Source organism: Phocoena phocoena, chromosome 14 (genome assembly GCF_963924675.1).
Source record: "Phocoena phocoena chromosome 14, mPhoPho1.1, whole genome shotgun sequence".
NCBI lineage: Eukaryota > Metazoa > Chordata > Mammalia > Artiodactyla > Phocoenidae > Phocoena > Phocoena phocoena.
The window spans coordinates 69532605-69559271 of record NC_089232.1 but is presented as its reverse complement, the minus strand read 5'-3'; the positions used below and the strand labels follow the sequence as shown (position 1 = coordinate 69559271).

The 26667-nt window shown below is 53.0% G+C and overlaps 1 protein-coding gene across 2 annotated transcripts in view; it reads right to left on the bottom strand.

Moving 5' to 3' along the window:
* Positions 1-26667, bottom strand: part of OTOF (otoferlin) — a 90758-nt gene that overhangs the window by 27891 nt on the left and 36200 nt on the right. For both annotated transcript variants that reach the window (XM_065891176.1, XM_065891177.1), the window contains exons 4-9: positions 26477-26576; positions 24427-24608; positions 11612-11685; positions 10128-10254; positions 9603-9657; positions 3487-3618 (exon numbers count right to left, since the gene is read on the bottom strand). In XM_065891176.1, the coding sequence (XP_065747248.1) occupies positions 3487-3618; positions 9603-9657; positions 10128-10254; positions 11612-11685; positions 24427-24608; positions 26477-26576 (670 nt within the window). The remainder of the gene's footprint in view (positions 1-3486; positions 3619-9602; positions 9658-10127; positions 10255-11611; positions 11686-24426; positions 24609-26476; positions 26577-26667) is intronic.

Here is a 26667-nt window from a genome sequence, read left to right as displayed (position 1 = left end):
GCCCAGATGATGCTGGTCACGGGGGACTGAAGCTCTGGAGAGGTGGGTGGTACAGGCATCTAGACACGCAGATGGTAACCGATGCCTTGAGGCTGGGGAGATACCCGGGGAGAGAAGGAAGGACAGTAGGAAAGAAGCAGGCCCAGGACAGGGCTCCAAGAAGCAGCAGCACTTCAGCAGTGGGCACAGGGAGTGATGCCAAGAAAGGCAGTGAGGAGAGGAGCTGGAGAGAGGGGAAGGCAGGAGAGTGGCGGGAGAGGTCCCCAGGGCAGGGGGCGGCGAGAGGATGGAAGGGCCGGGGCGGTCGAGGGAGAGGGAGAAATGGTGGATGTTGAACTTAGGGACAGTGAGGTCCTTGATGTCTGGAAAAGGGCAGTTTCAGGAAAGATGGGGCACAGAAATGAGTGCAGGGATTAAGGTGAGGAAGTGGTGGTCACTAGGAGGTATGTGGGACTGAGGAAAGGCATAGCTAGGTAGATAGACAGATAGATGGATGCATGGATAGGTAGATGGATGGATAGATGATAGGCTTCTAGCTCCTGTCCTTGATCATAATGGTTCTTCATAGTTGTGCTTAGAATATGCTAGAGTGAAAGGCCTTATAGACAAAAGGGGAGTCAAAAGAAAAGCAAAGGCAGAGTTGGTGATGTTGAGTGGACGATATAGTGGTAGATTCTTTGGGATGTAGAAAGAGAAGGATTCAAGGCAATGGGGGGAGGTGGTTTTAGGCAGAAGGAAGATGACAGTGTCTGGGGCCGGACGCACCGAGAAGAGGTCTTGGCCTGGGCTGTGGATTGTCAGCTTGTTCTGGGGAGGGGGGTGATGGTTATGAGCCCCCCTTCACAGGAAGACAGGTCCAGAGCCAGGCGGGAGGGTCAAGGCCAGGCCAGGTGCCGCAGAGCTGTGTCAGCCCTAGGAGAGCGAGCTAACTAAGCTAGGACTCTGCGCTGTCTGTGGTCGTATTCCTTGTATTTCCTGAACATATTTCCCTTTTGTGATTACTTAGAAATCTAAGTGATGTTGATTGTTCCCACCTCCCTCTATTGTGTTTAGTGGAACCAAAGGTAGGTTCCCATCAACTCAGAGAATTAGCGGGAAGCAGCACACCCCTGGGACCAGGGGGACAGTATAAAAGGAAGAGAAGAAAAGGGAAAGAAAATTCTAGCTTTGGGGCTGGGAGGAATCATGGGAAGATAGTTTAGCACACTGGTTCTCAACTGGGGCCGATTTTAACCCCCGGGAGGCATTTGACAATGTCTAGAAACCTTCTTGGTTGCTACATCTGAGTGGAGGATTGCTATCGGAGGATTGCTTCTATCTAGTGCGTAGAAGCCAGGGACGCTGCTCAGTATCCGACAATGCACAGGACAGTCCCCTACAACAAAGAATTACCTGGTCCAAAGTAGCCACAGTGCTGAGTTTGAGAAACTCTGGTTTAGAGGAAACAGAAATTGAATAAGTCAGAGTTACTTGGGTTTGTGAAAAAGAACAAAAATATGATCAGGTGTAAGTTTAAGATGATCCAAAGATGAGTGGAATAAATAGTTTCAGCGGATATAAATGTAGAGTTTGGAAAATGGAACGAGGAAGTGTGCTGTTTGCACCCACTCTGTGGCCAGGCATGAGCTTGGTGCAGAGCAGATGCCCAGCGGATGTCTATTTCTTCGTCTGGGTAAGTATCCATTCAGCAAAGTGTTACCAAAGCCCTCTAGGTACATGGCAGGCCCTGGGCTGGGCTACAGCGATGCAGGAGACTGGGAGCCTCCCGGGTTAGACATGAAGAACCAACTGCAACTTGGGGATGTTGTTGTCAGAGATAGAGGAATGCCCTGACCTCTGACCTAGAGAGTGCAGGGAAGGCTACTCAGTGCAAGGACATTTGAGCTGGGCTCTGCAGGGTGAGTAGGAGTTTGCTGAGGAGCCACAGAGTGGGGAGAACAGCTCTGTTTCCTTGGGAAGGAGGAAACCATTTGAATGAAACATGAGGCACGTGGGCCTGCTGCAAGGTGAGCCCTCCCCTCAGGCAAACATGGCTTCACCACTATCAAATAACTGTGGAAGGCCATGGGGCCCTGTCTCCACATCTGTTAGGGAAAAATAGATGTTATCTAGGCCGGAGGTTTTTCCAGTCAGGGATGTGTCCTGACAAAAGGTCAGAGATGTCGAGCCTGAATTTCCTGACTCCTGGGAAGGTTGCCGCATGGGGCTGAGGGGGGTCCTGAAACAGCAGTGTCCCAGCCTTGTGGCCCTGCAGGAAACCAGCTGTGAGAATGGGGTCCATTTGTGGTCATTGAGGAGACCTCGGCCAGGCTCTGGCTTTAGCCTGGGTCCCCGTGAAGGGCAGAGCTGTGCCTGGGTTTTCCTCCTGAAGGCCCACGACTGGGGCTGCCCACAGTTTCCCAAGCGATGCCCTCCCCCAAGCAGCAGACGGCACCCTCAGCCCTCACCACCCCCAGGACGGACACCAAAACACAGGACGCAGGTGCCTCGTTTGGCCAGGGTGCCAGCTGACTTCTGGCTTAGTCTGATGTGTGCTCAGCCATCTGAGGGGCATCCCTCCCCACAGCTGATTAAGATGGGTCCCTCCCTGGAGCCCAGAGTCACGATGCTGTGTCTGGGGTGAGTGTCCAAGGTGGCAGACAGGGCGCTGGGCAGAGGCAGGGCAGTCTGGGCCCTGTTCTGTCTACCGTACTCTCTGTGATCTTGGCCCTTTTCATATTGTGGCCTCAGTCTCCTCCTCTGTAAGATGGAAAGATTGAACTAGGTCTCTGAGGTCCTTTAACTTCGATGTGGCCTCAGATAGTGGCAATGAACAGCAGTGGGTACTGGGCCTTTTACCCCTCACTCCCCAAGCATCACGGCCAGTGGTCTGGAAGGACCCCGAAGAGGTTGATGGCAGCTGAGCAGGGAGCGTGCGCACACAGAACCCAACTCTGGCACGTAGCACCCAGGCCAGGTCTTTCTCCAGGAGCTTCAATGTCCCTTGGGTAGGATGGGATTAATGGTGACAACTTCTGACAGTGTGAGAGTCAGAAGAGATGATGCACCAAAAACGTTTACGAGAGTGCCTGGCACTCAGCAAGTGCTCATTAATGGTGCCAGTGCCACCACGGGCTGGGGCTGGAAGGAGGTGGCCCCGCCCCAGGGCTCTGGCCTGGGAAACATCTAGGACCAGGCCTCAGGGAGTGCACGGTTCACTCACAGGTGCTGCTGGGAGCAGCACAGGAGGACCTGGGGTGCTATTCCTTTCACAGGGTGGCCCCTGGCCAGACCTGTGTCTGGCTGGGATGTGGACTGGGGCTTCAGAGGGGGCAGCACTGCACGTCAGCAGGCTGCGGGTTGTAACGGGCGGGCCAAGGTCATGCCGGCTGGTGGCCCTCTGTGTCCCTTGACTCCCAGCTTCTCCCGTTGGGCCCCATGGGGCCAGGGCCCAGCCTCTGCCATGGTTTGGAGGCCCCTTCCCCACCCGGGGCCCCAGGCTCTGACCTCGTTGTAGTAGGGGCAGTTAGTGGACTCCTTCATGGAGGTGTACTTCTTGTCGTCGCCCACCTCCACGCACACCACGGGGTCCACGTTCAAGCCCACCAGCTGCCGGGCCTCGATCACCGTGATGCTGACCTGCGGGCGGGCAAGAGGGGGACCGAGAAGGAAAGCGGGTGAGGTTGGATCTGGTCCTGCAGGAGTCGGGGCCCGGGCAGCAGGCTGGAAGGTGCCGGGAGCCAGCACCGGATTTGGGGGCCAGTCGGCCTGCTGTACATCCGCTGGTGACCCTGGGCTCTTTCCCCCACTAAGCCTCACTGTCCTCATTTATAAAGAAAGGGCGTGGCTAGATCACCTCCAAGCAGGTGTGCCGCAGAATTACCAGGTGGGAGGGGAAGGATGGCGGGTAAAGACCCTGAGGCCCCTGGCCGTACTCCAGACCAACCCAGTCCAGTCTTGGGGCAGGGGTGGAAGGAGTGGCGTCCAGCAGCCATATTTTTAAAGCTCCCGGGTGATTCCATGTGCTTCAAGTTCTCCCCGGCATCAATGGCTCTGCCTCACCGAGGGCTGCAAACCTACCTCCCAGGTTTTGTGTACTCCGGGATTAAGCTTTCTAAGTCTCCATTAACATGCATTTGATTTTCTGCTCCAGCATTTCTCATTTTAAGCCTGCAGGCCTCTGACATCTTTTTTTTTTTTTTTTTTTTTTTTTTTTTTGTGGTACGCGGGCCTCTCACTGCCGTGGCCTCTCCCGTTGCGGAGCACAGGCTCCGGACGCGCAGGCTCAGCGGCCATGGCTCACGGGCCCAGCCGCTCCGCGGCATGTGGGATCTTCCCGGACCGGGCCACGAACCCGTGTCCCCTGCATTGGCAGGCGGACTCTCAACCACTGCACCACCAGGGAAGCCCTGACATCTTTTTTATTTCTGGAATTTGGCTCCCTTTCTACATTCCTGGCTCCCCTTCTTCTGTTTAATTTCTTTGAATGCCCAGTGAGGCTTTGGTGCCCACCTGAACACACCTTTTTTTGCCTTGAGACTTGTATGTTGTGTGCATTCTGTATCTTTTTCAGTGGCATCCACCTCTCTAGAATCTTATTTCTATTCTGGGAAGCACTTTTTCATCCATTCAACAAATATTTGCATATATATATATATATATATATATATATATATATATATATATAGAGAGAGAGAGAGAGAGAGAGAGAGAGAGAGAGAGAGGGACAGAGGGAGAGAGACAGAGGGAGGTAGAGACGTGCGTGTATGTGTCTGTGCACATACTCTTCCCGAACTCTCACTGCTTTGGATCTGGAGGTGTCAGTGGCCATGGGTGGGCCATGATAAACAGGAAGAGACACAGACTCGGGGTTGCTGGAATGGCATTGAGCCTCAGTTTTCTCAGCTATGAGTGGAAGACACTACCTATCTATAAGTTTGTGTGAGGGCTGAATGAGATAATGTGCATCAAAGCGCTTCATAAACAGTAGACAGGTGTAGGAAATGTGAGCTCTCGTTATAAATGGCTTCTCAAATAGAATTTACTTTCAGTTAAGTGGCTGGTGTCCCAAACAGATAGGGTCGTGTATGACGCTTAATATTGTTTCATTTAAGTCTCTTGAACTTGCATTTTAACAAATAGCTTATGTTGAGCTGGTACTCTTCTAATGAAACTGTATGAGTTGCTTTTTACGATCCTCATCTTGGAGAGTTGGTATTTTAATTGCTGTGCTTTGATGCAACTACTAAATATGATTTTACTCAAGAGAATCAGTCTCCCTTTTCACGAAAAAGAATAGCCATGAAAATTATCATCCACTGCGTCCATCAGATATTTATATATCTTATAAATATCCGGAAGGACAAGAAAAATCCACACAACAAAAGTAACGATGTTAACAAAATAAAAACCCTGATGACAACGAGAACGTTACCAAGCAAGTATGTAGAACTGGAAACTGAACATTTACTAATTGAAGTAATACTTGAACTATGAAAACAAGCATTTCTATGTGGAATGAGGTTCCACAGGGAATGGAACTGAGAATCTGGAGCTCTGAAGGAGTTCAATAATCATTGTTTCTTCAGGGAGCTAAAAGGGAAATAGAGCCAGTTCTGAGAAGTTTACTGTGAAGAGAGTAAACAGACACTAGAAGTCCTTCCAGAACATTCTTTGCATAGTAGTTTATAGAGTTTTAAGCTCTATGAAACCTTATACCAAAGATTTTTTTAAGAGCTCATTTTTTTCCCAAAACTAACCCATCCCTATTCCTCCATTAAAAAAAAAAAAAAAAAGATTTTCTGTAACTCAAGACTGGGAAGTAGACAAACACAGTTTTGGTATAATAAGGTAGTAAAGATATGCCATCAGGAGATTAACTTTTGCAGTGTGAGAGGTTGGCTGGTTTTTATGTTTTTCACCCAGGGACTCAGCTGTAATGATAGCCTTTTTGCCCCCTGCTCCTTTTCAGGACCCAGAGTTCCCACCTTCTTCCACTGAGCAGAGCCAGTAATGGTGGACGACCCTAGCTGGAAGCTCTGACACCAGGCGGGAAGCAGGTAGGGAGGGGAGGGCACAGGGCTGAAAGGAGAAAAGGGTGGGGCAGGGGGAGGAGGCTCCAGTGCGTGCTCTTTGCAGGCTGAAGGGTGGCCTGAGGGGTACCCTGAGAGTGCGCAAAGGAGGTCGTGGCCTGGCGTTGGTGGGGGAGGAGAATGCCAGTCCGGGTTCCCCCCGCCCCCCCCCCGTGCTCTATGGAGGGGAATGTATCATTTGGATTTGAAATTAAAAATAAAAAACATTAAACTCTGAAGAAGGGGATTTCAGTCATCAGCAGAGGACTCCATCTTTCCATGATGGAAGAGGGGGAGGCAAATAGAGCCACTAAGGGACCAACTGACCAGCTGACCAGGGTAACTCTTTTGGTGACTGACTATTCCATCCTCTCCTTCCAAGATAAGGGACATAATCCTCAGGTGACTCCATGAAACTCATCACAAGGAACACTGCTGAGTGTAAATCTATACCTCTGTCCTGGGAGAACCTAAGAGTCATGGTGCTTTGTGACCTGCTTCTGAGGGCTCTGATAGGGCTGCAAGAACATCGCTGGGAGCTGGAGGTGAGAGGTGGTGGACCCTTTAGTACTGCTCTTCTGAAACATCCTTTATGTTCCCTCATCTCCAGGTGACAGAGATGTGACATGACCAGTTGTGCATTTTGAGAAGATCACTCCAGTGGTGGCATAGAGCATGGAGTGGAGGGGGCAATATGAGAGCGGGGAGATCAGATAGGAAGTGGCTGCCATATGGCACTTGAGCTGGATAAATGACGTGGAGGTGAAAACCGGAGAGATGTTTGGAGGTGAAAATGTATATGGTCTTGGTGGCGGGAAGAGAGGGTAGTGAAGAGACTCAAGACTCTGTGACCCGCCAAGTACATCCCTGCCAAGTGCCAAGCACCAAGCTTTGCCCACTCTGATGGGGAAACTGCATATTCACAGGGAGGAAGCTGCAGCTTCTTGCTTTTGAGATGCCAATAATCAGGAAAGGGTTTTCGCATTACATGCATTCTAAACAGAAGAAACAAAGGGCCTGAGTACACCACGGTCTTTTCACCTCGGGACCTCCTTTCAGTGCTACCCAATCTTTAGGATGGTTCTGAGCCCTGAGGATCCTTCCTGAATCTGAGTACAGCTAAGTGCCTCTGGCTGAGGTCTTTCTAACTCAGCAAAGCCAGTTCTCCAAGAGAGTGAAGTCCTTCTGATAGGTTTTTCTTGCTTTATACATTGTACTTACTGAAAGCAAGAATAATTCCACATTTGCAATCCTCACATTGCATCCTCAGCTCTCTATCCAAGTGTGTTAACCCAGTTGAGATGTGAATCAACCTGTCAGGGAATACTGTGTTACCAGGTCCAATACAACTGTTTTGTTCAGTTCAGAATGTTTACAAAGTCTTTGGAGGCTGACTGTCTGGTCCACTTAATAAAAGTCTCTGTTAGGAAGTGGTCTGAAAGAGCTTTTGAAAACATGCAGTAGGTAGTAAGCTAAATGAACAGGAACCAGAGGGAGAGACTGTTCAAAAGGCTTAATTAGAGAGAAATTAGTTGCTCTGACTATGGGGTAGGACATCCTCAAGTTTGAACCTTGCTTCTAGCTTTGAATAACTGTGTGACCTGGGACAAGCTCCTTACCCACCCTGGGCCTCAGTTTCTCGCCTATGAAATACAGTAATACCTATACTTGGGTGGTTGTTAAGATTACATTAACTTAAATGGAAAACATACCTACCTAGCCTAGTGCCTGGTACATAGTAAACCTTCAAATAAATAAGTTACATTAGCAGCAACAATAACGATGGCACCATTTTCTATGTGCCTTTACATGGCGGGCTCGTGACACTGTAGATTGAACGGTATCTGACTATGGGGTCTTTGTTCTTTAGAAGTTTTTCTCTTCTCAGAACACAGAGGAGCAAAGCCCTGAGCTGAGCTTCCTGGAAAAGCCCTCAGAAGTGTTAGGACATTCTGTGCTTGGGTTTGGACAGAGAGGTGAGGAGGTGACATTCCCAAACCTCCAAGGAGCCCAGTGGTGTGAGGTTGTCTGAATCCCCAGGGGCAGGTCCGCTTGACACTGCCTGGGGCTATTTTTCAAGCCCCTGGGAAGATGGTCACCGACTGGATGAAAACAAACCGAAGCAAGGATTCAGAGAGACAGGGTGCATCCTTGAGGAAATATGACCAGATGCACCTGATACAAAGAAAGCTGGTGCCAAGTCCTCAATATTGTCACCTGACTGAGGTGAGGTGGGCTGTCCTTAAAGAAGGGAGCATGGGGCCTGGGAAATGGGCATCAAAGCTAAAGCCCTAACCCGGGAGAAGGGTTTGCTCTGATTCTGGGGCCTGGCGCTGGCCCTAGGCAGGAGGTGCAGTGGCAGTCAGGTGAGGTCTCCTGAAGGCTCTGCCCTCCCAACCAGCCAGCAAACTCCCTCAATCCTAGGAACGCCCAGCAGTCTTTTCACCTACAACTGGGTCTTGATACTTCCTAATGAAGGGTCCAGAGGAATTCGTGGTCCTTGGGCCCTTCCTGTTTGCAGTTTATAAATAAGTACTAGGTACTTCCGGCTTGTATATTAGCCTATCGTGAGTTATGTTAGTGTAACTCAGTCTCTCAGGCTCCGATCAACTCTGGGAAAAGAGACAAAATTGAGGGTGTGGTCCTGCAAAGCTGAGGATGAGGCCCCAGGCTGGGAGGGCTGCACTGGGTCCTGCTGTTTACATGGCCCTCTCCCCGCAGTTCCCAGCCATGCTCATGCCCCATCCATCCTGCCTGCACTGTGGCCACATTAGCAATCTTATAGCAGCAAATCTCTCCCTATCTCAGCCATTTTAGAAACATACAAATAAAAAAATTGTTAATTTCAGAAAATACTGAGAAGCAAAAAGAAGAAAAAAACATCCACATTCTCAGCATCTATAGATAGCCAGGATTGACACTACTTCCAGCATCAAAATAATACAAAGCAACAACTTAAAAAAACACACCAGGGGCTTCCCTGGTGGCGCAGTGGTTGAGAGTCAGCCGGCCGATGCAGGGGACACAGGTTCGTGCCCCACATGCCGCGGAGCGGGAAGATCCCACATGCCGCGGTGTGGCTGGGCCCGTGAGCCATGGCCGCTGAGCCTGCGCGTCCAGAGCCTGTGCTCCGCAACGGGAGAGGCCGCAACAGTGAGAGGCCCACGTACCGCAACAAAACAAAACAAAACAAAACACCAAAATATCTTTCTTCAGAGACACTTATTAAAAAAAATTTTTTTGGATGCTCTTTGGTCTTTTTATGGTTTTTCCAGGCCCCTCTCACTTTATAAAGACCGTTACAAAATCCTAGGAGGGCTTTGACCAGCATAAGCAGAGTTCTCAAGCTGCTCTTTGGGTTTGTACTTCTCTACTTATGACACTGCTGTGAGTGCTTTCCAGGAACAAGCTTACTTTGGTAACATATATTCAGCTTGTGGTTCTCTATGACCCTCAGATCCATGCCTTCACAGAGTCTATAACGCACATCTGGCCAGAACCCCTCACTAGACAGAGTCGGAAAGGCATGAGGCCTCTAGCTGCCCCACCTACCTGGTAATCCATGGGCCGTCCGGCACTTGGCTCCATCTTAATGTCTGGCTTGGATCTGAGGAGGAGAATGTACTGTCAGGCTGGGTGTAAGGGGACTGCTTTCAGGGGAGGAGGGCACTGGCAGTGGTTAGACCTTGGAGAAGGGCAGAAGCACAGAATCATGATCTTCAAACGCTCCAGGACTGCCAAACAGAATGGGGATCAGTTGTTCTCAGAGGCTCCAATACAGAGGACTAACCAATGGCAGAAGTGATAGGTAGACAGACATTAGGTCAACAGGTTCAAGCGTGGGCTGGGCAGCTCCGTGATTTCCCTTTGCCCGGAGGTGTTGAATGACCTGGGAACAGGCTCCTGCCTTTGCAGGGGGAGAGGTGAGGGAGACATCCAGGAAGAGGAAAGGGGCAGGGTTAGGAAGGAGCTGTCCATGTGCCCTGATTCTTCCCCACCCAAATTCCAAACATAGCAAGCTGGGTCCTGCCTGACCTGGGGAAGGCAACTGGGGCTGTGGGGTTCCTGCCCACTCACCGCTTGTTGGAGACGTTGGTGGTGAGAGCTGTGACGGAAGCTAGTGACACGGAGTCAGGATCCAGCCCATCTGCCAGCCGAATGGCCAGGCGGTCAAGGTCCTCCATCTCCAGTACTGCCGGTTCATCTGGGGAAGAGGGAGGGCCAGTTAGGTGGGCTGGATGGTGGGATAGTGACTGTATTTCCCTTTTTGCTTTGCCATCCAGGAAGCTGAGTCAAATTCCAGGTTTACTTGGTAGCATCTGCTTAGAATGTTATGGTCTGCATATCTGTCGTGTTTCTGGCCTACTGGTGATCTCTGATTTTAACTGAAATTGCACCTGGTCTTGCTTTTTAATTTTAATTGAATGTAACTCACTTATGCAAGCACTGAATATCCTTCGTGGAAGAGGGTCAGGAATAAAATAATACATACTTATGTACCTCCTGTACCAGTAGCTACCATTTACTGAGCAGCTATTACGTGCCAGGCACAATGTCAAGCACGTTATACATATGTCTTTAGTCCTCATAGCCACAGCCTGGCAAGATAGGCACTATTCTCATGTAACCAGATGAAGAAACTGAGGCTTATGAAGGAACTTATCCATGTAAAACAGCTGATGGAATTCAGAACCTAACCCTGTACTGATGTGTATTAATCCAATTAGATGAAGGAATGACGGTTCTGAGAAGCCACCCAAGGATGGTGGGTTTGAGTCTCAACCGGCAGCTTTACCCTCTCCAATCTAGGAAGGCAAAAGGCACAGCTGGAATTCGCAAGGGGCAAAAGACAAAGAGAGAGATTCCGGGGCCAGTGGGCCACACAGGGGATGCTGGGGAGGGAAGCCAGGAGCCCTGAGGATGGGTGTGTGATCTACAGACCTGGGTTAGAAAGACTCCTCTTAACTCCTCTTAAATAGCTGTCTTGCGCCCTCCCCAGCCTGCTGCTACGGTGGCACCAGTGCCACAGGCCACTCCGGTGTTCCAGGACCCACCCTGCCTGTCTCCCCCAGGGCCGTCCCTGCAGCCTCGTGAAAGGTCACGGGGAAAAGGCAGGAGAGCGAGTCCTGCCACAGAGCAAGCATTCTCAGGACTCTGATTTTCCCCCAGAAATAGGGAATTGGCCAAATAACTTCCTTTTTTTTTTTTTTTTTTTTGTTATTCCCTCCTCTAATTAAAAATCTCTAGGCTTCTGTGTAGAGAAGAAAGAATGAGAGCAAAGAGGGCAGGATGAGCCCAACGGACTGAGGGGCTCTGCTTCTCAGCTCTAGACCGGAGGAAACGCGCTACCCACCTTCAGCCCTCGGGGCGCCTCCTTCCGGAGGACCACTCTCAGGACCCGGCTTCTCCTCCAGCCAATGAGAGGCCAGGCCCCTCCCAGGTGGATCCGCCGGCCAATAGCAGGAGAGCCCGTTGGGGCGCTGCCCGCGGAGAGGAGGGGTTTGGTCACCGGAGGGGAGAGAGGGGCCGCCTGGACCGTGGGCGGGGGCGCGCGTCCATACCTTGTCTTTGGTGTTCCTCTTTGTGAGGCCGGTTCTTGCCGAGCTTCATGGCGGAAAACACGCTCCTCCCGGCTCTGTGAGAGGGGGCCGCCAGAATGAGGTGGAAGGAGATAGACGCCGGGAGGAAGACACCCAGACATAGAAGAGCAAAACCCGAAAGAACACGTAAGGGAAGGGGAGATCCAAGCTCCAGCCCCTCACCTACTGGTCCCAAGATATATTTGGGGCCAAATTTCCCAAGTTGGGAGCCGTGAGGGGGAATTAGGGCAGAGGAAACCCCACCACTTCCTCCTTCCCCATGTCTTCACACCACTCAGGAGCAGGTCGGGAACGGCGACCAGTAAAGGCGGCCTTCAGGTGGAAAGAACCGTTTCAACTGGAGCCCCTTGGGGTCCTGATCCCAGCCCCCTCAGTCCAGTCTTGGAGCTCTGAGCTCCGCCAGTGCCGCCAAGTTCATCCTCCCCGACCGTGCACCCCACCTCGGCTGAGTGGAAAGAAAACCAGACAACCAGAGATAAAGCATCAGAACAGAAGGGCAGAAACGGGACTCAGAGGCACAGAGACTGATGGAAGTGTGGTTGAAACTAGCTGCTTAGTTCTCAGATGGCTCTGGTGCTCGAAGCCTGCCTTGTCTTTCCCAACCTCTCTGTGCCTTTGGATTCCCCTGGGTCCCCAGTGAAAAGAAGGAGATGGGCCCTTTCCCGTCTCTATCTTTGGTCCTGGCTTTGCCCCTTCTGCCTGTTCCCTCTCACTACAGAACCTCCACCCCCCCACCCCCAACCAACCCCCAGGAACGTATGGCAGATTCCATAGTTCCTACCTCTTCCTCTGGTTGGTGTGGCCTTGTGCCCCCAGGAGAAGGGCCTTGCAGTCAGGGGGGCTGAGGGAAGGGGGCAGGGGGTCCTCACTGTCCCCTCAGTGATGTCCCCGCAGCTGAGCTTGTGATCCCTGGTCCAGGAGGGGCCAGGAGTAGGATCAACAGGCAGTAAAGTGCAGTATTCCATTACCCCATCAATATTGCATGAGCTGGACACCTGACTCCGTCCACTTCCCATTCTCCCTCCTCCTGGCTGTGCCCCTGTCATCCTGGGCCCCATCCCTAGGTGGGGTGGGGTGCAGATTCCAACCCTGAGCTCACCTACAGCAGCAGGGCCCACCCATCTTTGGGTCAGGCATCTCCTTGTGGAGGTTTGGTTATGGTTCCCCGAGAACCCCTGTTCTTTTTTTTTTTTTAAACATATTTAAAAAATAATTTAATCTCCACAGCAAGCTTTGAGGAGGATACTATTGACCACAGTTTACAGTTGAGGTTTGAAGCAGTTAGAAAAGCTTTATTCCATTGACCACATCTTGTTATCTGTAATGAAGAACCCCTGTTCTTTATGCTGGGTCATGTGAGATTGGGGAAAACCTTTCTGTCCTTGTAGAGATGGCCTAGAAATCTCAAGCCTCTCCTCCCCTCAACCTGGCCCTATCCTAGCTCCAGGCCTTTTCTATACTCTTCATACGCCTGGCAAGACATGAAGAGGAATGTGTCTGTGTCCCAGTGAGAGAGCAACTGAGGACCACCTCTTTCGTGTGGCACCAGCTCACAGTTTAAGAAACAGTGGCATCTTCATGATTTCCTAAAAAGGCACGAGGTGGGTGAAAGAAGGCTGGGGTAGCACTGATCTCTTCACACTATCCGGCATCACGTTTTCCAGGACATATCAACAGGAGGAAAGGGAAAGAAAGCACTCTAAAAAAAGAAAACTGATGCCTTTGGAGTTATCTTTAAAAGTTTCTCCCCAAAAAGAGATTATATAACCTTTCTTGAGCCACTAATCTGGGCCAAAGGCTTTTCCAGATGTTTGCTCATTTCATCTTCATAGCAGTCCTGGGAGGGACATATGCTTCTCCTCGTTCAACCCATGAAAAACCTGAGGTTCAGAGAGCTGGGATTGAAGCTACCACCTCCCAGGCCAGCAATACTTCCACTGCATCCTGGCTGCTGTGGGATTGCACTTCTCTGGGGGTGTGAATCCCGTCCTGACCATTTGGAACTTTGGCAGAAAGTCTCCATGGGGCCAGCACGACTTGCAGATGGGGACATTATCTGTGAAGAGTCCCACGGACCGGGCCCATGTTTACAGAGAGGGGGGCTCATTCAAAGTAATATAAGCATCAAGACATTTTGGGAAGAGAAGGCTATAAATATTAAATTACTGGTGACCTAACACTGCACCAATCAGTGAGCCCATTAAAAACAGTCGTATGGTGGCGAGAAAGGAACCATCCCACCTGGCTTACAACGAACCATCCTGTGCAATTTCTCCCTGCTTGGTGGCCTTGAGGGCAGGGGTGCCGGCCATACTCTGACTCTTGCAACAGGAAGTGAGCCTAGTGTGGGCCCTCTCTCTGCTTCCTGTCCCAGCGTTTGGGTTTCCTTTCCTCCCAGCCTTGCTGCTCTCCTGCCTTACCCAGGAGGGCCCTGTGCTGACTGTGTACAATCACTTCTTGGCCATTCCTGGGCTGTGTCATCCTTAGAGTCCCCAGCCCCAGTCCGTGTGTGACTTACACGCTGCCATCACACAGTCTGTTCCAGCCACACAACCCCAGTCTCATCCCCCCACCCCCGACCCTGCCCTAATGTCCCCCAGGAAAGTGCTCTGAGATGGTAGGTCAAAGCCATGTATGGAGTCAGAGCAGGCCCCTGCCTGCAGAAGCCATCCACTCTGCATTCTGATACTGGATCTGGTCCTGCTGCCTGAGGCCCAGACGGGGTTTGGGTAGCAGGGAATTGCGGATTTCTGATGCTGGTCCCAAGGACCCATCCAAGTGGAAAATGGCCTGGGGCTTCCCTTGGGCAGTTATGGCCCTTGAATTTGAAAGTCACTCTAGGCCTTAAAACAAACATAATTTGGAAGCAAAGATTGAGACTAAAAAATCTATACTTATCAGACCACTGTCTACCACACCCTGAAGCAATTCAAAGGAGAAACCTCTCTCCCCAGACCCTGCATGATTTTAACCATATCAAGTGGATAAGTTCATTGGTGGGATTCCTGTGTACCTGGGATTATCTCAAAATGGTGACATCCCTTTACAAACAAATGCATACTATGTAGGGCAAGTGTAATTCCCAGAATTCTTACTGTAGGCTCTGCACATATTCATTTCTCTTCTGTGACTAGCTCTTCATTCCTGTGGTGGGTAGCAGAGCATGATGTCGTCAGCTATCACTGCCCTTTGTAATTTTCTAATTGATGACACATCAGAATTCACTGCCCATCAGTTGCCCATCGTGCCTGCTTCTCTTGGCAAAGGGTAAAGGTTATTTTTGAAATAAATGTTAACTTAATCAGGGAATTTTGAAGATTATCCACTTGTATTAAAGACTTAGATTTCAAAAAAGGTAAATTGTTGATTAGGTTACTGATGTACTGATGTTTCTTTGTTTTAAATTCTGCATTTGGTCTAGATGGTTCTCCAATTACTAAAGGTATAATATGGACAGAAACAGACAAAGAAAACAAGCCAATAATCAACCTGGTGAAAAACCACTTTGCAACCAAGTGGCTCCTTTATTCGTGGCTGCCTGAAAGCCTGAGAAGCAGGAGCTGGGGAGGTGGGCCTCCCAGGACCCTCTGAGGGTTTATGATCACATTTGGGCTTCCCCATTGCTGGATTCATGACAGTCAGAATGATATGCACACACAATTTAGATAGCTATTTCTCTCTAGAGAGAAGTCTAGTCAGTTCACTCATTTTAAACTCTTTTTTCATTTATGGACCTAATGATTTCTTTGCTGGTTCCATGGCTAAGAATGTCTTTGTGGTTGGGTAAAGCACCTGGGGTCCTAGGGGAGAGCTTGGAACTATCCAGTGATGACTTGGAAACATTCGCCAAATTAAATTTAGTGAGCTGGGTCTCAGTCAGGTCTCTGTGCTATCGTGGAGGTTGTGACTTAAAGGGGTGGGACTGGAAATGAACCGCAGGCCATGGCTGCCTGGGGCTTCTGCCCTCCCGACTGCCTGCAGTGGAAACTGTCAAGGCTCATTTGCTCAGGCCTCAGGTATTTGGGAGAAACAAACTCCTACCTAAGAGACACAGGGTTTACGGTTCTCTCTTTCCTCTTGTTTCTCCTCAGGAGAGCTAGAAACTAACCAGTTTTGCCAGACAATAACCCTTCAGAGATTTAAAACTGCTCCCACAGCCCTTCTTCTTCAGGCTAAAGAATTTCAGCTTGTTTAATCTCTTCTTAGAAATCCCATTTTCCTGCCCTTTCAATCATCCTGAGGCCTTACACATTAAAATAAGAATGAAAGCCAGTTTACTCATCTCGTCTGTGAACGGGAAATGTCAGGACATAAGGATGGGGCTGTGCGAGGGAACCAGCATTTACATGGGCCTACTACATGCTCGCACTGTGAGGCACCCCTTAGTACCGTTGTGTCCAAAGGGATCAGGCCAGCCTGAATCCCTTGGGGTTCCGGCCCAGGACAGACTGGGGAGCTGGAAGTCAAGAAGGGTCTTAGAGCATCACCGATCTCAGACAGAGAGCCTGGGAGACCGGCAGGTTGTTTGTGTCTCATACGGGCCTTTTATGTCTAACTGTCCGTGCAAAAACCTGACCCTGAGCCCTCTCCCTAAGTGGGACCCCCAGCCCAGCAGTCTGATGTCATCTCCCACACCCCTCAAGATCCTGTTCCCTGGCTTCCTCTCCAAGTCTGGCACATGCTGTCTGCCTGAGCCTTCTTCCCTTGCTTGTAACCTGGGAAACTCTCCAATCCTTCAAGTCTCTGGGCCCGAATTTCCCCTCACGGTGCCATTGCCTTGTTGTCATGCTTTCTGCTCATGTATAACAAGCGGGAGTTGGAACTCAATATGCTTTTGTTAAATGAGACTGGGAGTCCCCGGGATCTTAATGCAAGCAGATCCCCCAAGCCCACACCAGTGCTCATCACTTCAGATCCCTATACAAATAATCCTGCTGTCGCCATGATATTGTCTTGTCGACTAATTTTTAACTTATTGAGACCACAGTTTTCAGCAAATCTCTTAACATCTCTGGGGCTCAGTTTCCCTATCTGGAAACTAAAGACCACATTCCTGGCTTTTCAGCTCTTGTTGATGTGCTCGGAGAATTAAATTTAGAATATAGTCAGGTGCTCTAAACTTACTGGGCCTATTGGGAACTCTGGGTTGGGAGTTAAATTCTCTGGGTTTTAGTCCCAGCTGTGTTCCCCTCTTCCAGAGTCGCTTGCTTCCCCTCTCTGGGGCTCAGCTTTGTCATCTGTAAGAATGGGTGTTGGAGCAGAGCTCCAGTGTGGTCAGCCCTGACTGCCACCGCCCTTGTGAATTCCCTGTGATGCTAGAAGATCCTTGAGATGATGCAAGCTCTGGGGAGGCTGAAAGACCCACTTGTCTCCCCCTGACCTTGTGGCAGCCCCTCCCATCTGGAGTCCTCTGGGGAATGGAGATGGTGAAGACCACCAGAGAGGGGTCATCTCTCCTTAGCTTTCTGGGCTTCATGCTCCGGCCAGCCCCTGTGGCCACTCGGTGCCCACAGTTTGTCCTTCTTGGGCCTCCAGCACTGCATGTCCACCAGCCCAGCCCTGCCTTGGCTCTGCTGCAGAGCCATTGGCATCTTGGGCCGTCCCCACTCCCTCCCTCACAGGGATAGCTCGGGGCCTGCCCACAGGCATGGGGGACTGAACAGGGAAGTGGAGGAGGAATCGAGACACTGAAAGGAGGGAGGAGGGAGTGGAAACCAGAAGGCCTGCACCCACCCTGACACCACCCTGTGCCTCGCCCCCATGGCCAGATGGAGAGACCTCCCTCGCCCTGCCATCACCCGTTGCTGGTTCCACCACTGATCTGGGCCCCCCGCCATCTGTACCCTGTGCTGAGGACCCTTCCCTCTCACGAGCCGCACAGGCTCCACCCTGGCCTCGGCCACCTACTTGTGCTCGCCATCTCTGCCTCCCTTGGTCTTCTGTCTGCTGAGTAGGGGGAAGAAATGAGGAGACAAGGGGATGTGTGTGAGAGGGTGTGAACCAGAGACACTCGCAGACTTAGCCCCTGGCCCTGCTGACCCCCACGCTCCCCAGGGGCCTCCTTGTCCCAGAGAGCCCTCACCCCACAGCCTCTCACTTAAGCAAGCCTAAGCCTGCTGGGTAGGGGCCCCATGGCCCAGGCTCTGCCCTGGGGAGGAGGGGAACTGTGGTTCTGATTCTTGGGGAGGAGCTCACAGGAGTGGGGCTGGTGGCCACTGTCCCACTGACCCCAAGCCTAGGAGAACCTGGGGCCCTGGGGAGGGAGGCGGCCTCAAGGTCCCCATTGATCTCCTCCCCCAGGTCAGGGTCTGGTGATTTCTGAATGTGTGTTGCAGGTTCCACAGGGAACACAAGTTTAGATGAGCCTGGCTACCGTCCAGGCCTGGGCCACCCTCCTCTCCTTGCCATGCCTGATCCCCTCCAATAGAGTGGGGGCCCCCCCAGCTCTGAGGGCCTCGGAGAAGAAAGGTGGGCCAGGAAGGTTCTGGGCCTGCAGTTGTAAGTGAGCTACTGCTCCAGGGCTCAGAGCAGGGCTCCTCCTCCTCCTTAGGGAGGCTTCCAGAAAGCCCTTCTGGAATGTTCTCTCAGTGCTTCCCTGATGCTGTGGCAATGAGGATGAGGGAAAAGAAGTGAATAACAATTAGCAGTTTTTTCCTCTCCTCACACCCTGTCCTGGCACAGACCCTGCCCGGGTAGGCATGCCTCCAATCCCTCACAGCTCAGGTCCTGACCAGTGGATCACAGCTGGCCAGTTTGTACTTCCTTTCGAAGGAGTTAACATCAGCGATGTCTCTGGCTACCGCAGTCAGCTGAGACCACCGAGCAGAGAACAGAGAAGGGGAGACTGTCTCAGCAGCCCTGCTCTGGCCCCGGGCCTGGTTGGGGGTCTGGCCAGGCCTGGGCCCCCACTGGGACCCGCTGAGAGCTGTGTGGGCTCCAATGAGCTTTTGAGAATGAGGGCCGAACGGGAGATTTACTGGCCCCAACCCCACATGAATCCAAGTGGGGCTGCCGTTCTCTGAATTATTGATCCAGGTTTCGAGGGAAATTTGTTTTTTTGTCTATGATTTTTTTAAAGAACTGGGTGACCCTGAAAAGTTTGAAAATCTTTGCAGTAGAGGAACTGGAAGCGGAAGTGTATCACCTGAGAGTGGGCAAGGGTGGGTCAGGAAGGTGGAATTTGTGTACCTAAATGGTAACATCTGATGCTTTTTCTCTTTCCGTTTGGGGGTTTGCTCTGAAATGGCAGATAGGTGTCAGGCTGGCCCAGCGGCGGCCCCCTCGGGCACACAGCAGGCCAGAGAACAGTGTGTACTTGCAACCTGGTAGTCAGCACCTGGCACACGCATGCCCTACCCCTCCTCACGCGCTCCAGGCCCCTGGGCCGGCTAAGAGGCTGCACACAGGTCCACACTCTCAGTGTGGAAATGCAGAAGGGAAAAGACCCTCTTTCTGTGAAAAAAAAATACTCTGTGATTTTACTACAAGCACTGTTATGACTACAACTAACATTAATAACTGCACGGCCCTGCGGGAGAACTTAGACGTGCCCTGACATATTAATGCCAGCTGTCTCACAAGGTGGTATCATTATCCTATTTTCCAAACAGGGGAGCTGAGGCTCTGCCTGCCCTTAGTCACTCAGCCGCAAGGGGTGGGGTGAGAGGTTTGACCTCACGGTCATCCTTGTTGCTAGGGGACCTCTCCGTGAAGCCCTGGTTGGGCCTGACTTTCCTCCTAGAGTCTACATTGTATTTTTAAGTGTCCCAGCCTGGCCAGGTAAGTTCTGTTCCTCAACCAACACACACACACAAACACACACAGACACACAGACACACACACACACACACACACACACACACTCTCTCTCTCTCTCTCTCTTTCTCTCTCTCTCTCTGTCTCAGTTTCACTCACCTCTTCCTCAAGCTCCCACCCCCATCACTCTGTGTGCACAGTTAGAAGGAGCCATGGAGGCTGGGGGGGGGAATCAATATGGCGGCCTCTGGGGGATTGAGGGTTTTCTGGGATCTTAGTGCTGCATGGTGTGAGGTCTCACTTGAGCGCTCAGACCCAGGCAGGGGGTGAAGAGGACCCCTACCTCAGGTGAGGCGGCTAAGTCTGGGGGGAGTCTCCTGAGCACTGCTTCACCCCAGATCTCAGCATGGCCTTGACCCGGCTCCTCCAGGCTGCTTGGAAGCGGCTGAAGCTCTGGGGCTCAGCCTGTTGGAGGGAGGTGGGGGAGGGGCTGTGGGAACCCTGCACTCTGGGGGTGAGGCTGCGTGTGTAGACCCCATACACGCACGTCTATGCATACCCCATGGCACATGCCCCATGCACATCTCTGTCAGAGCCCCCAGGCATGCACACATGCCCAGCTGGCCCCTGGCCCCAGGCATAGGAGGGAGGTACCTTCTTCTATGGGTCTCCACTGGAGTAGAAGAATGATCCAGAAGGAGAACAAGAAATGTGGCCCGCTCCCTCCCTTCCCCCAGGATGAGACCCCGCAGAGAGAAGCCCAGCAGGGACACCAGGAAGCGGGGCTGGGCAGAAGGAGGGCCGGAGGGCCAGGCAGGTGGAGAAAGTGAGGATGAGAGTCATGGGATACAGGGAATCCGCGAAAGCCCCAAGTCTCTGAAGTGCAGTTGTGAGATTAAGCCTGGGTTCCCTTCTTTGTCCTTTCTAACAGGGGTCCTTTGCCCAGAACCTGGTGGTGTGTACAGCTCCCTGGTGTCATGGAGAGAGAGAACATATGTGCAGGTAAGCGTGAGAAAACACCCGGGCATGTGTGTGTGTTCAGGGCCAAAGTCTCCTCTCTCTTCAGCCAACAGGGCAGATGTACACTGACACGCAGGGGCCCAGAACCCTGATTTTGTGCTTCTGAGAGCAAAGTGCGCACAGGGTTAGTAGTTCATTCCTTCTCTGCAACACCGACAGCTGGGGGTGGCGAGGGAGTCCTGTGAGCGATTGAGACCCTGGCCTGGGCCCAAGCGGCGGTGAAGCTCCGGCTGTGGGCGGCTTTGTTGGCAGAGCCCTCGGAGTAGGGTGGGGACGGCCAGAGCCGAGAAGGATCTTGGGCCAAAAGGTCCGATGCCGCTCAGGGTAGAACAAGCTGTGGTGGGGTAACATGGAGACTACGGAAAGGAAGAAGGAAGGAAGGGGACACTGGCTGAGCACCAGCCACGGGCCAGCACTACGGTGGGCAGCCCACATGTATTATCTCATTGGACCCTAACACTCCTGTGAGGCAACAGCATCCCCCATCTTACAGGTGGTAAAGTGGGGCTCCAAAGGGCAGAGCTGGGATTTGAGCCCTGTGCTCTCCATGGCACCGCACTGCCTCCTGGGACATTCCCGGGCATATTGTGCAAAGAGCCTGCTGAAATCAGAGGCTGCTGACTTGGAGGCAGGGCCTACAGAAGCAGCCAGAGTGGCTCAGAGGGCCTGACTAGGGCCTGGGCCTGATGGAACCATGGGAGGAGACCAACCAGGGCCTGGGCCTGATGGAACCATGGGAGGAGACCAACCAGGGCCTGGGCCTGATGGAACCATGGGAGGAGACCGACCAGGGCCTGGGCCTGATGGAACCATGGGAGGAGACCGACCAGGGCCTGGGCCTGATGGAACCATGGGAGGAGACCGACCAGGGCCTGGGCCTGATGGAACCATGGGAGGAGAGGGTTAGTGGGAGGGCGGGTGGTGGTGGGTTGGGGGCTGGGGGACTGCTCAGGCAGGGCTGCCAGTGGACATTCCCTGAGGTCCAATGGGAGGAGCTTCTGGGAAGATACTTAAGGCCTTGGGAGTATAGCGGAATGTCTGCAGAGCCCCTTCCAGGGGGTGGTGAGGGCAGATGGCAGGAGCCCAGCCCTGGGGACCTAGGCCCTGCAGGGAGACCTCCCCACATCAGCCTCCTCTGCCCCCCATGGAATGGATGCCACCAGTCCTGGGCCTGCGGTTGCTTCCTGCCACTCACTCCACCAGCCCCCCGACCCCTCCAGCAAGCACCCCACGCAGCCACATCAGACAGGGAGGAATAGATTCCCACACCAGACCCCTGTGGATCCAGACAACCAGGTGAGAGACCGTTGCTTACCAGCAATGAAGTTTTCTTGTTGGGAAAACAACAGAGAGGCACCCTGTAGATTGGGCACCTTGACCTACAAAGCAATGTGCCTTCCCAGGAGGGGCTGCAGGACAGGGAGCAGATGTGGGCAAAGGAGGACTTGACTTGGAGTCAGAGCCTGGGCACATACATCCCTTCCTTCTCCCTATTCCTTCGTTCTCCCAGACCCCAGAGCTGACAGGGCTGGCTGGCTGGCACTTACGTGAGGAGGGTGAGACATAACACCTATGGCTGCGAGGCCAAATCCGGGTTCCCCTTGGAACCGTGCACTCCTTGACCCAGAACTCATTGGCCCATGCAGGCAGCTAGAATTAAACCACAGGAGAAGCATAGATTCTCTAAACCAGCTCTACCTTCTCCTCACCCCTCTGCCCTCCCCCTGCCCCCAGCCTGCTGGCTGCACGGCCAGGCCTGGCCAGAGAACATGTGGCAGTGGCACCACCCTGAGGTGCTCTCAGGGTCTGGGTTGGCAGCCCCAGTGCAGCCGGGAATCTGCGCACACACCCAGCCCCTCCAAAGCGGGCCGTGGCCCCCAGGAGACAAGGAGCTCTGAGTGCGGTCGTCGCCCTCTCCCCATTCCCAAACTCTGGGACAAAACTTCTCCTCCCGTTCCTGCTTCCTGCTGCTGCTGGGGAGATGGGAAAGCCAGGCTATAACATGAGGGAGGATAGAGGCACCCTCTCCATCTCTGTACTCCTGGGGCCCAGGACGGTCTGCAGGTCCAGGACCAAAGCCCCTCATGCTTGACTGCATCATCTCACTGTTCCCTCCATCAACACCCTGGCCCACTTGTGTGGGATGAGAGAGGACCCGGCTCGGCGTTGCCGGAGCTGTAGCGACAGGGCTGCCCTCTTGGCTTCCATAGCTCCAGGGGGTTGTTCTCCACGCGCGCTACCCACGGGACCTGGGGAATCCCTGGGTCCCTCAGGATGTCAGAGTTGGAGGGCAGCCAGGATGCTCAAACCATTCCTGTTACTAACCTGGAGGGGCTAATGACTTTTCCAAAGTCAGTTAGTTAGTGGCAGTCAGGATGCGACTTAATGGGACTCAGCTCTCCTGATCTGGAGCCAGCGTTCCTTTCCCTGCAACTGATGGCTCTCACGTGGCATCCAGTCTGTCCCCAGAAAGCCCTTTCTTAAAGCCCACGTGTAGCCACAGACAAGCTCTTTTCTCCATGGGGACAGAGGATGAGGACCAGATGGTACCGTAGGTGTCAGCATCCCCACATTCCCCACTGCGTCCCTGCTCCTCTTTTCACCATTTCCAGCCCGATTCCTAACCCTCTGCATCGTCCAAGAGCCTGTTCATCACCAGCCCTTACGTGGGGTAGTACCTGGCACTCCAGTTACAGCCTGACCCTCCATCATCCCTCAGCTCTCCCAGCAGCAGGGTGAGGGTTCCCATTGCCCTGAGCCCCCTGGTACAGGGTAGGAGTGACTGGCCAAGGGTCACGAGGCTGGTAAGAGGCAGAACTGGGACTCAGACCTGTGTCTTCTGAGGCCAGATTACACGCTCCCTCTACGCTACCCAGCCTGGAGTCTGAGGAGAACGGTCTCCGAGCTGGCCTGGGCGATGCCACCACCTCATGGCTGACCTGGAGTCACACAGGTCCAGCAACATTTGCCACAGGCATGGTTCCTTTGGACTTACTATGATTACTCCCCACCTGGCTCCCGGGGTCTGAAGCTTGTATATGTCTTGGGGTGTGTGTGAAGGGGGTGGGGTGGGGAGTGGTTCAAGGGCAAAGAAGGAAAATATATTCATACAATAAAAGTATAAAATTCAATTACCCTAATTTAGCATCTGTGTTTTTTCAGAACAAGTACTGAATCAATTTTACTTGGAGAGGACAGGGTGGAAGGAGATGGGAGGGAGATGTTTCCAATGGGAGGGGAGCATACCCCCCTCTCCAAACCCACCCCCATCCTTCAGATGCACCGCTGACTTACCTGTGTTTTACACATTATTCCCAGTGACCTAGGAACCTGCAGACAGTGTTTAACCTGAGTCTGTCTCTCTGGGCTCTGAGAGTAATACAGTTGCGTTTTCTTTTTTTTGTAAAACTAGTGCATTTGGAACGAGTAGGCCTGGACACAGCATCCTGTCCTCTGTGTGTGACTGGACATTTGAAGGTGTGAATCCTGGACACCTAGGGTGTTGGGATGCGGTCTTCTCAACAGAATAGAGGCCAGGTCCCGACCACAACCGTTGGCTTCACTCTGGCAGCAAGAAGCCTCCCTCTCTTGGGCCTTCACCGGGCCAGGGCAGAGGCCAGGCTGCCTGGGGCTGGTCTGGCACTGCTGGGTCTTGGGCCAGAGAGATCAGGGCCTCCTCCTGTCTGCTTTTCGCATTCTTTGAGGAGGCAGGAGGTCTAGCCTCTTCCACCCATGTTAGAGTCCACCCTCCCAGAACTTTGCCTCCCTCAGGGTAGCGGGCAGGCCTGGCCCCTCAGCCTGATCGCAGATACCCTGCTGCCTCCCCAGTGAGTTCTGGAGTCGGGGTGCAGGGGATGCTGCAGAAACACTTTCCCTCCTCTTGTATGTCTCTCCAGCAACTCATGTCTGTACTCTGAGCCCAGGCCTAGAGGGGCCTTCCAGGGGAGCAGGCCCCAGGCCTCCTCCCTGTGTCTTTGGGGGCAGAGGGCCCAGCCTGTTACCTCCGGAAGCTCTTCTCGCCCGGTGGCCGAGAACTGGGGCGGGAAGCAGGGAGCAGCCCATCTGTCTCCTGGCTGTCCTTCTCTTCCTCGTGAAGGGGCTCATCCCCCAGGAAGTCCTCATCATCCCAGGAGCCCACCATGCCATCTGTGGCCTGATACCGGACCTCCACGCACAGGCTGGTCTGGAGGGAGAGATGGGTGGTGAGCGGCTGGGACGGCAATAACAATCACAATCCCGTGTCCTCCGCTGCTCTGTGATTTTTACAAGGTGCTCTCACGCCCTTAAGGCAAGCTGGGTACTATCCTCCCCCTACTTTCCCGTTTTGCAGATGAGAAAAACAGAGGCTCAGAAAGACTGACAACTGAATGGGCTGTGGCTCCAGATCCTGCTGCATGTGGCTCTCCTCCTCCCGGGTGCCCGAGGTGGGGGGCCCATGCCGGGCAGCTGAGCCTGGGCTGGGGGTGGGCCGAGTCCACTGGACACAGAATCAAGAGCATCCTCCAGTGTCCCCATGGTGGAGGGCTGCCTGCGGGGACCAGGGCTGGTCTGTCTGAAATCAGCTGACTTCCCCTCGCTCCTGATGCTCTCTGGGGATTTGATGACATGAGCTGAGAACGTCCTTCAGGAGAGGAGCCCAGGCCCTGGACACCCTCAAAGGCGTGAGGTCAGCACTTCTTCCTGCTCACCTGACACCCACCCTCCTAATCTGGAGAGGATGGGAGCTCGAGGTCACCATGGGGTTTTCTCTGTGCCCTTGGGCCACAGAGCAAGAAGCCTCCTCTTAGCTCTAGCTTCTCCCCAGTGCACAGGGAAGAGTCAGCCTAGTTCCTTCCTCAGCCCATGTGGGTGCTAGGAAATCTTCTAGACATGCTTTCCCTTCCTCCAGGTCAGGAGCTGGCTGGCTCCAGCGACCCCCACAGGCAGCCTACACTAGGCATGTGGTCCTCTGAATGCCCAGGCTTCGATTTCCCCAGGGAAGAAGTGTCTTGAGCCACCAAGGCACGGTGGGAGTTTCTCCCCCACCCTTGGCACTCCTCAGAGAGGGTTCCTTCCATCCTGGCTCTCTGTGGCTGCAGTCCTGCTTCTGAAGCTATTCTGCTGGCTACCACATAGGGTCATATGCGAGACCAGGGTTGGAGAGCCATGGTACAGCCCCATTTTACATATGGATAAACCGAGGCCAGGAAATAATAGCTACTGATCTTACTTTATATATTTATTGAGCACTTACTATATGCTTAACTGTTCCGAGCACTTTCTGTGCATTCCTGTTTAATCCTCAGAGCAGTCCTGTGAAGTCGATACTGTAACTTTGCTCACTTTGCAGATGGTATGCAGCCAGCCCACAGTTAGTGAGTGGCCTACTGAATGTTCCTACCCAAGGGCTGTGTTCCTCACCACGAGGCTCAGCTGCCCAGTGGTGGGCATCAATGAGCTCATGGGGACAGACGCGCCAGAGCAGGGCCTGGGGTCTGGGCGTCCAGAATGGTTTATTTCCTTCCTTTGCTTGAACATGTATTAAGTGCCTACAGACTGTGCGTCATTAGCACACGTGTGTTCCTGTTGGAAGTGCTGGGATGGGATGTGACAGATGAAATAGAAAGAAGGTCCCTGCCCTCACAGAAAGGCTAGTCTGAGACGCCAAGGCAGGCATGCAGAGCGAAGGTCATGCCCAGGAGTGGCCAGCAGGGCTCAGACTGGCTTTCAGATGACGAGAGACACGTCTTTAGTGATTCCTGAGCTGGGTCCAGATGGAAGGGCCCCTGGGGAGAGAAGGGAGGGCATCCCCCCCGTCGCCTTCTCTTGTACTCTCACGGCAGGAAGGACTGCAGTGTCCACCTTGGGGCCCTGTCACGCCCCAAGGGCTCTGGCCATGGCTGCCAGGCTGAGGGGCTCCGGCAGAGTCTGACCTGAGTCTCCTCCTCCCACCTCACCTCCCTGCCCATAAGGAGTGCTCCCCAGGCCACGCTATGTGCAGGGGCAGGGAGGCCAGCAGGCCCCCAGGTGACCCGTAATAGGCAGGTCCAGGGACCCTCTGGGCGTCCTCACCTGGATGATCGCATTGTTGTCGTCAATCAGCATGTCGGTCACCTCCACCTGCTTCTCCTCCACCACCTCCTGCAGCACCATGCGGAAGGTCCCGATCAGCCTGTGAACGGCAGAGGGGGCGCGGTCTTCATGGTTTCACATGAAGAGGCCAGAACGAGGAGCAAGGCTGACATCCCGAGAGGCTGTGACTA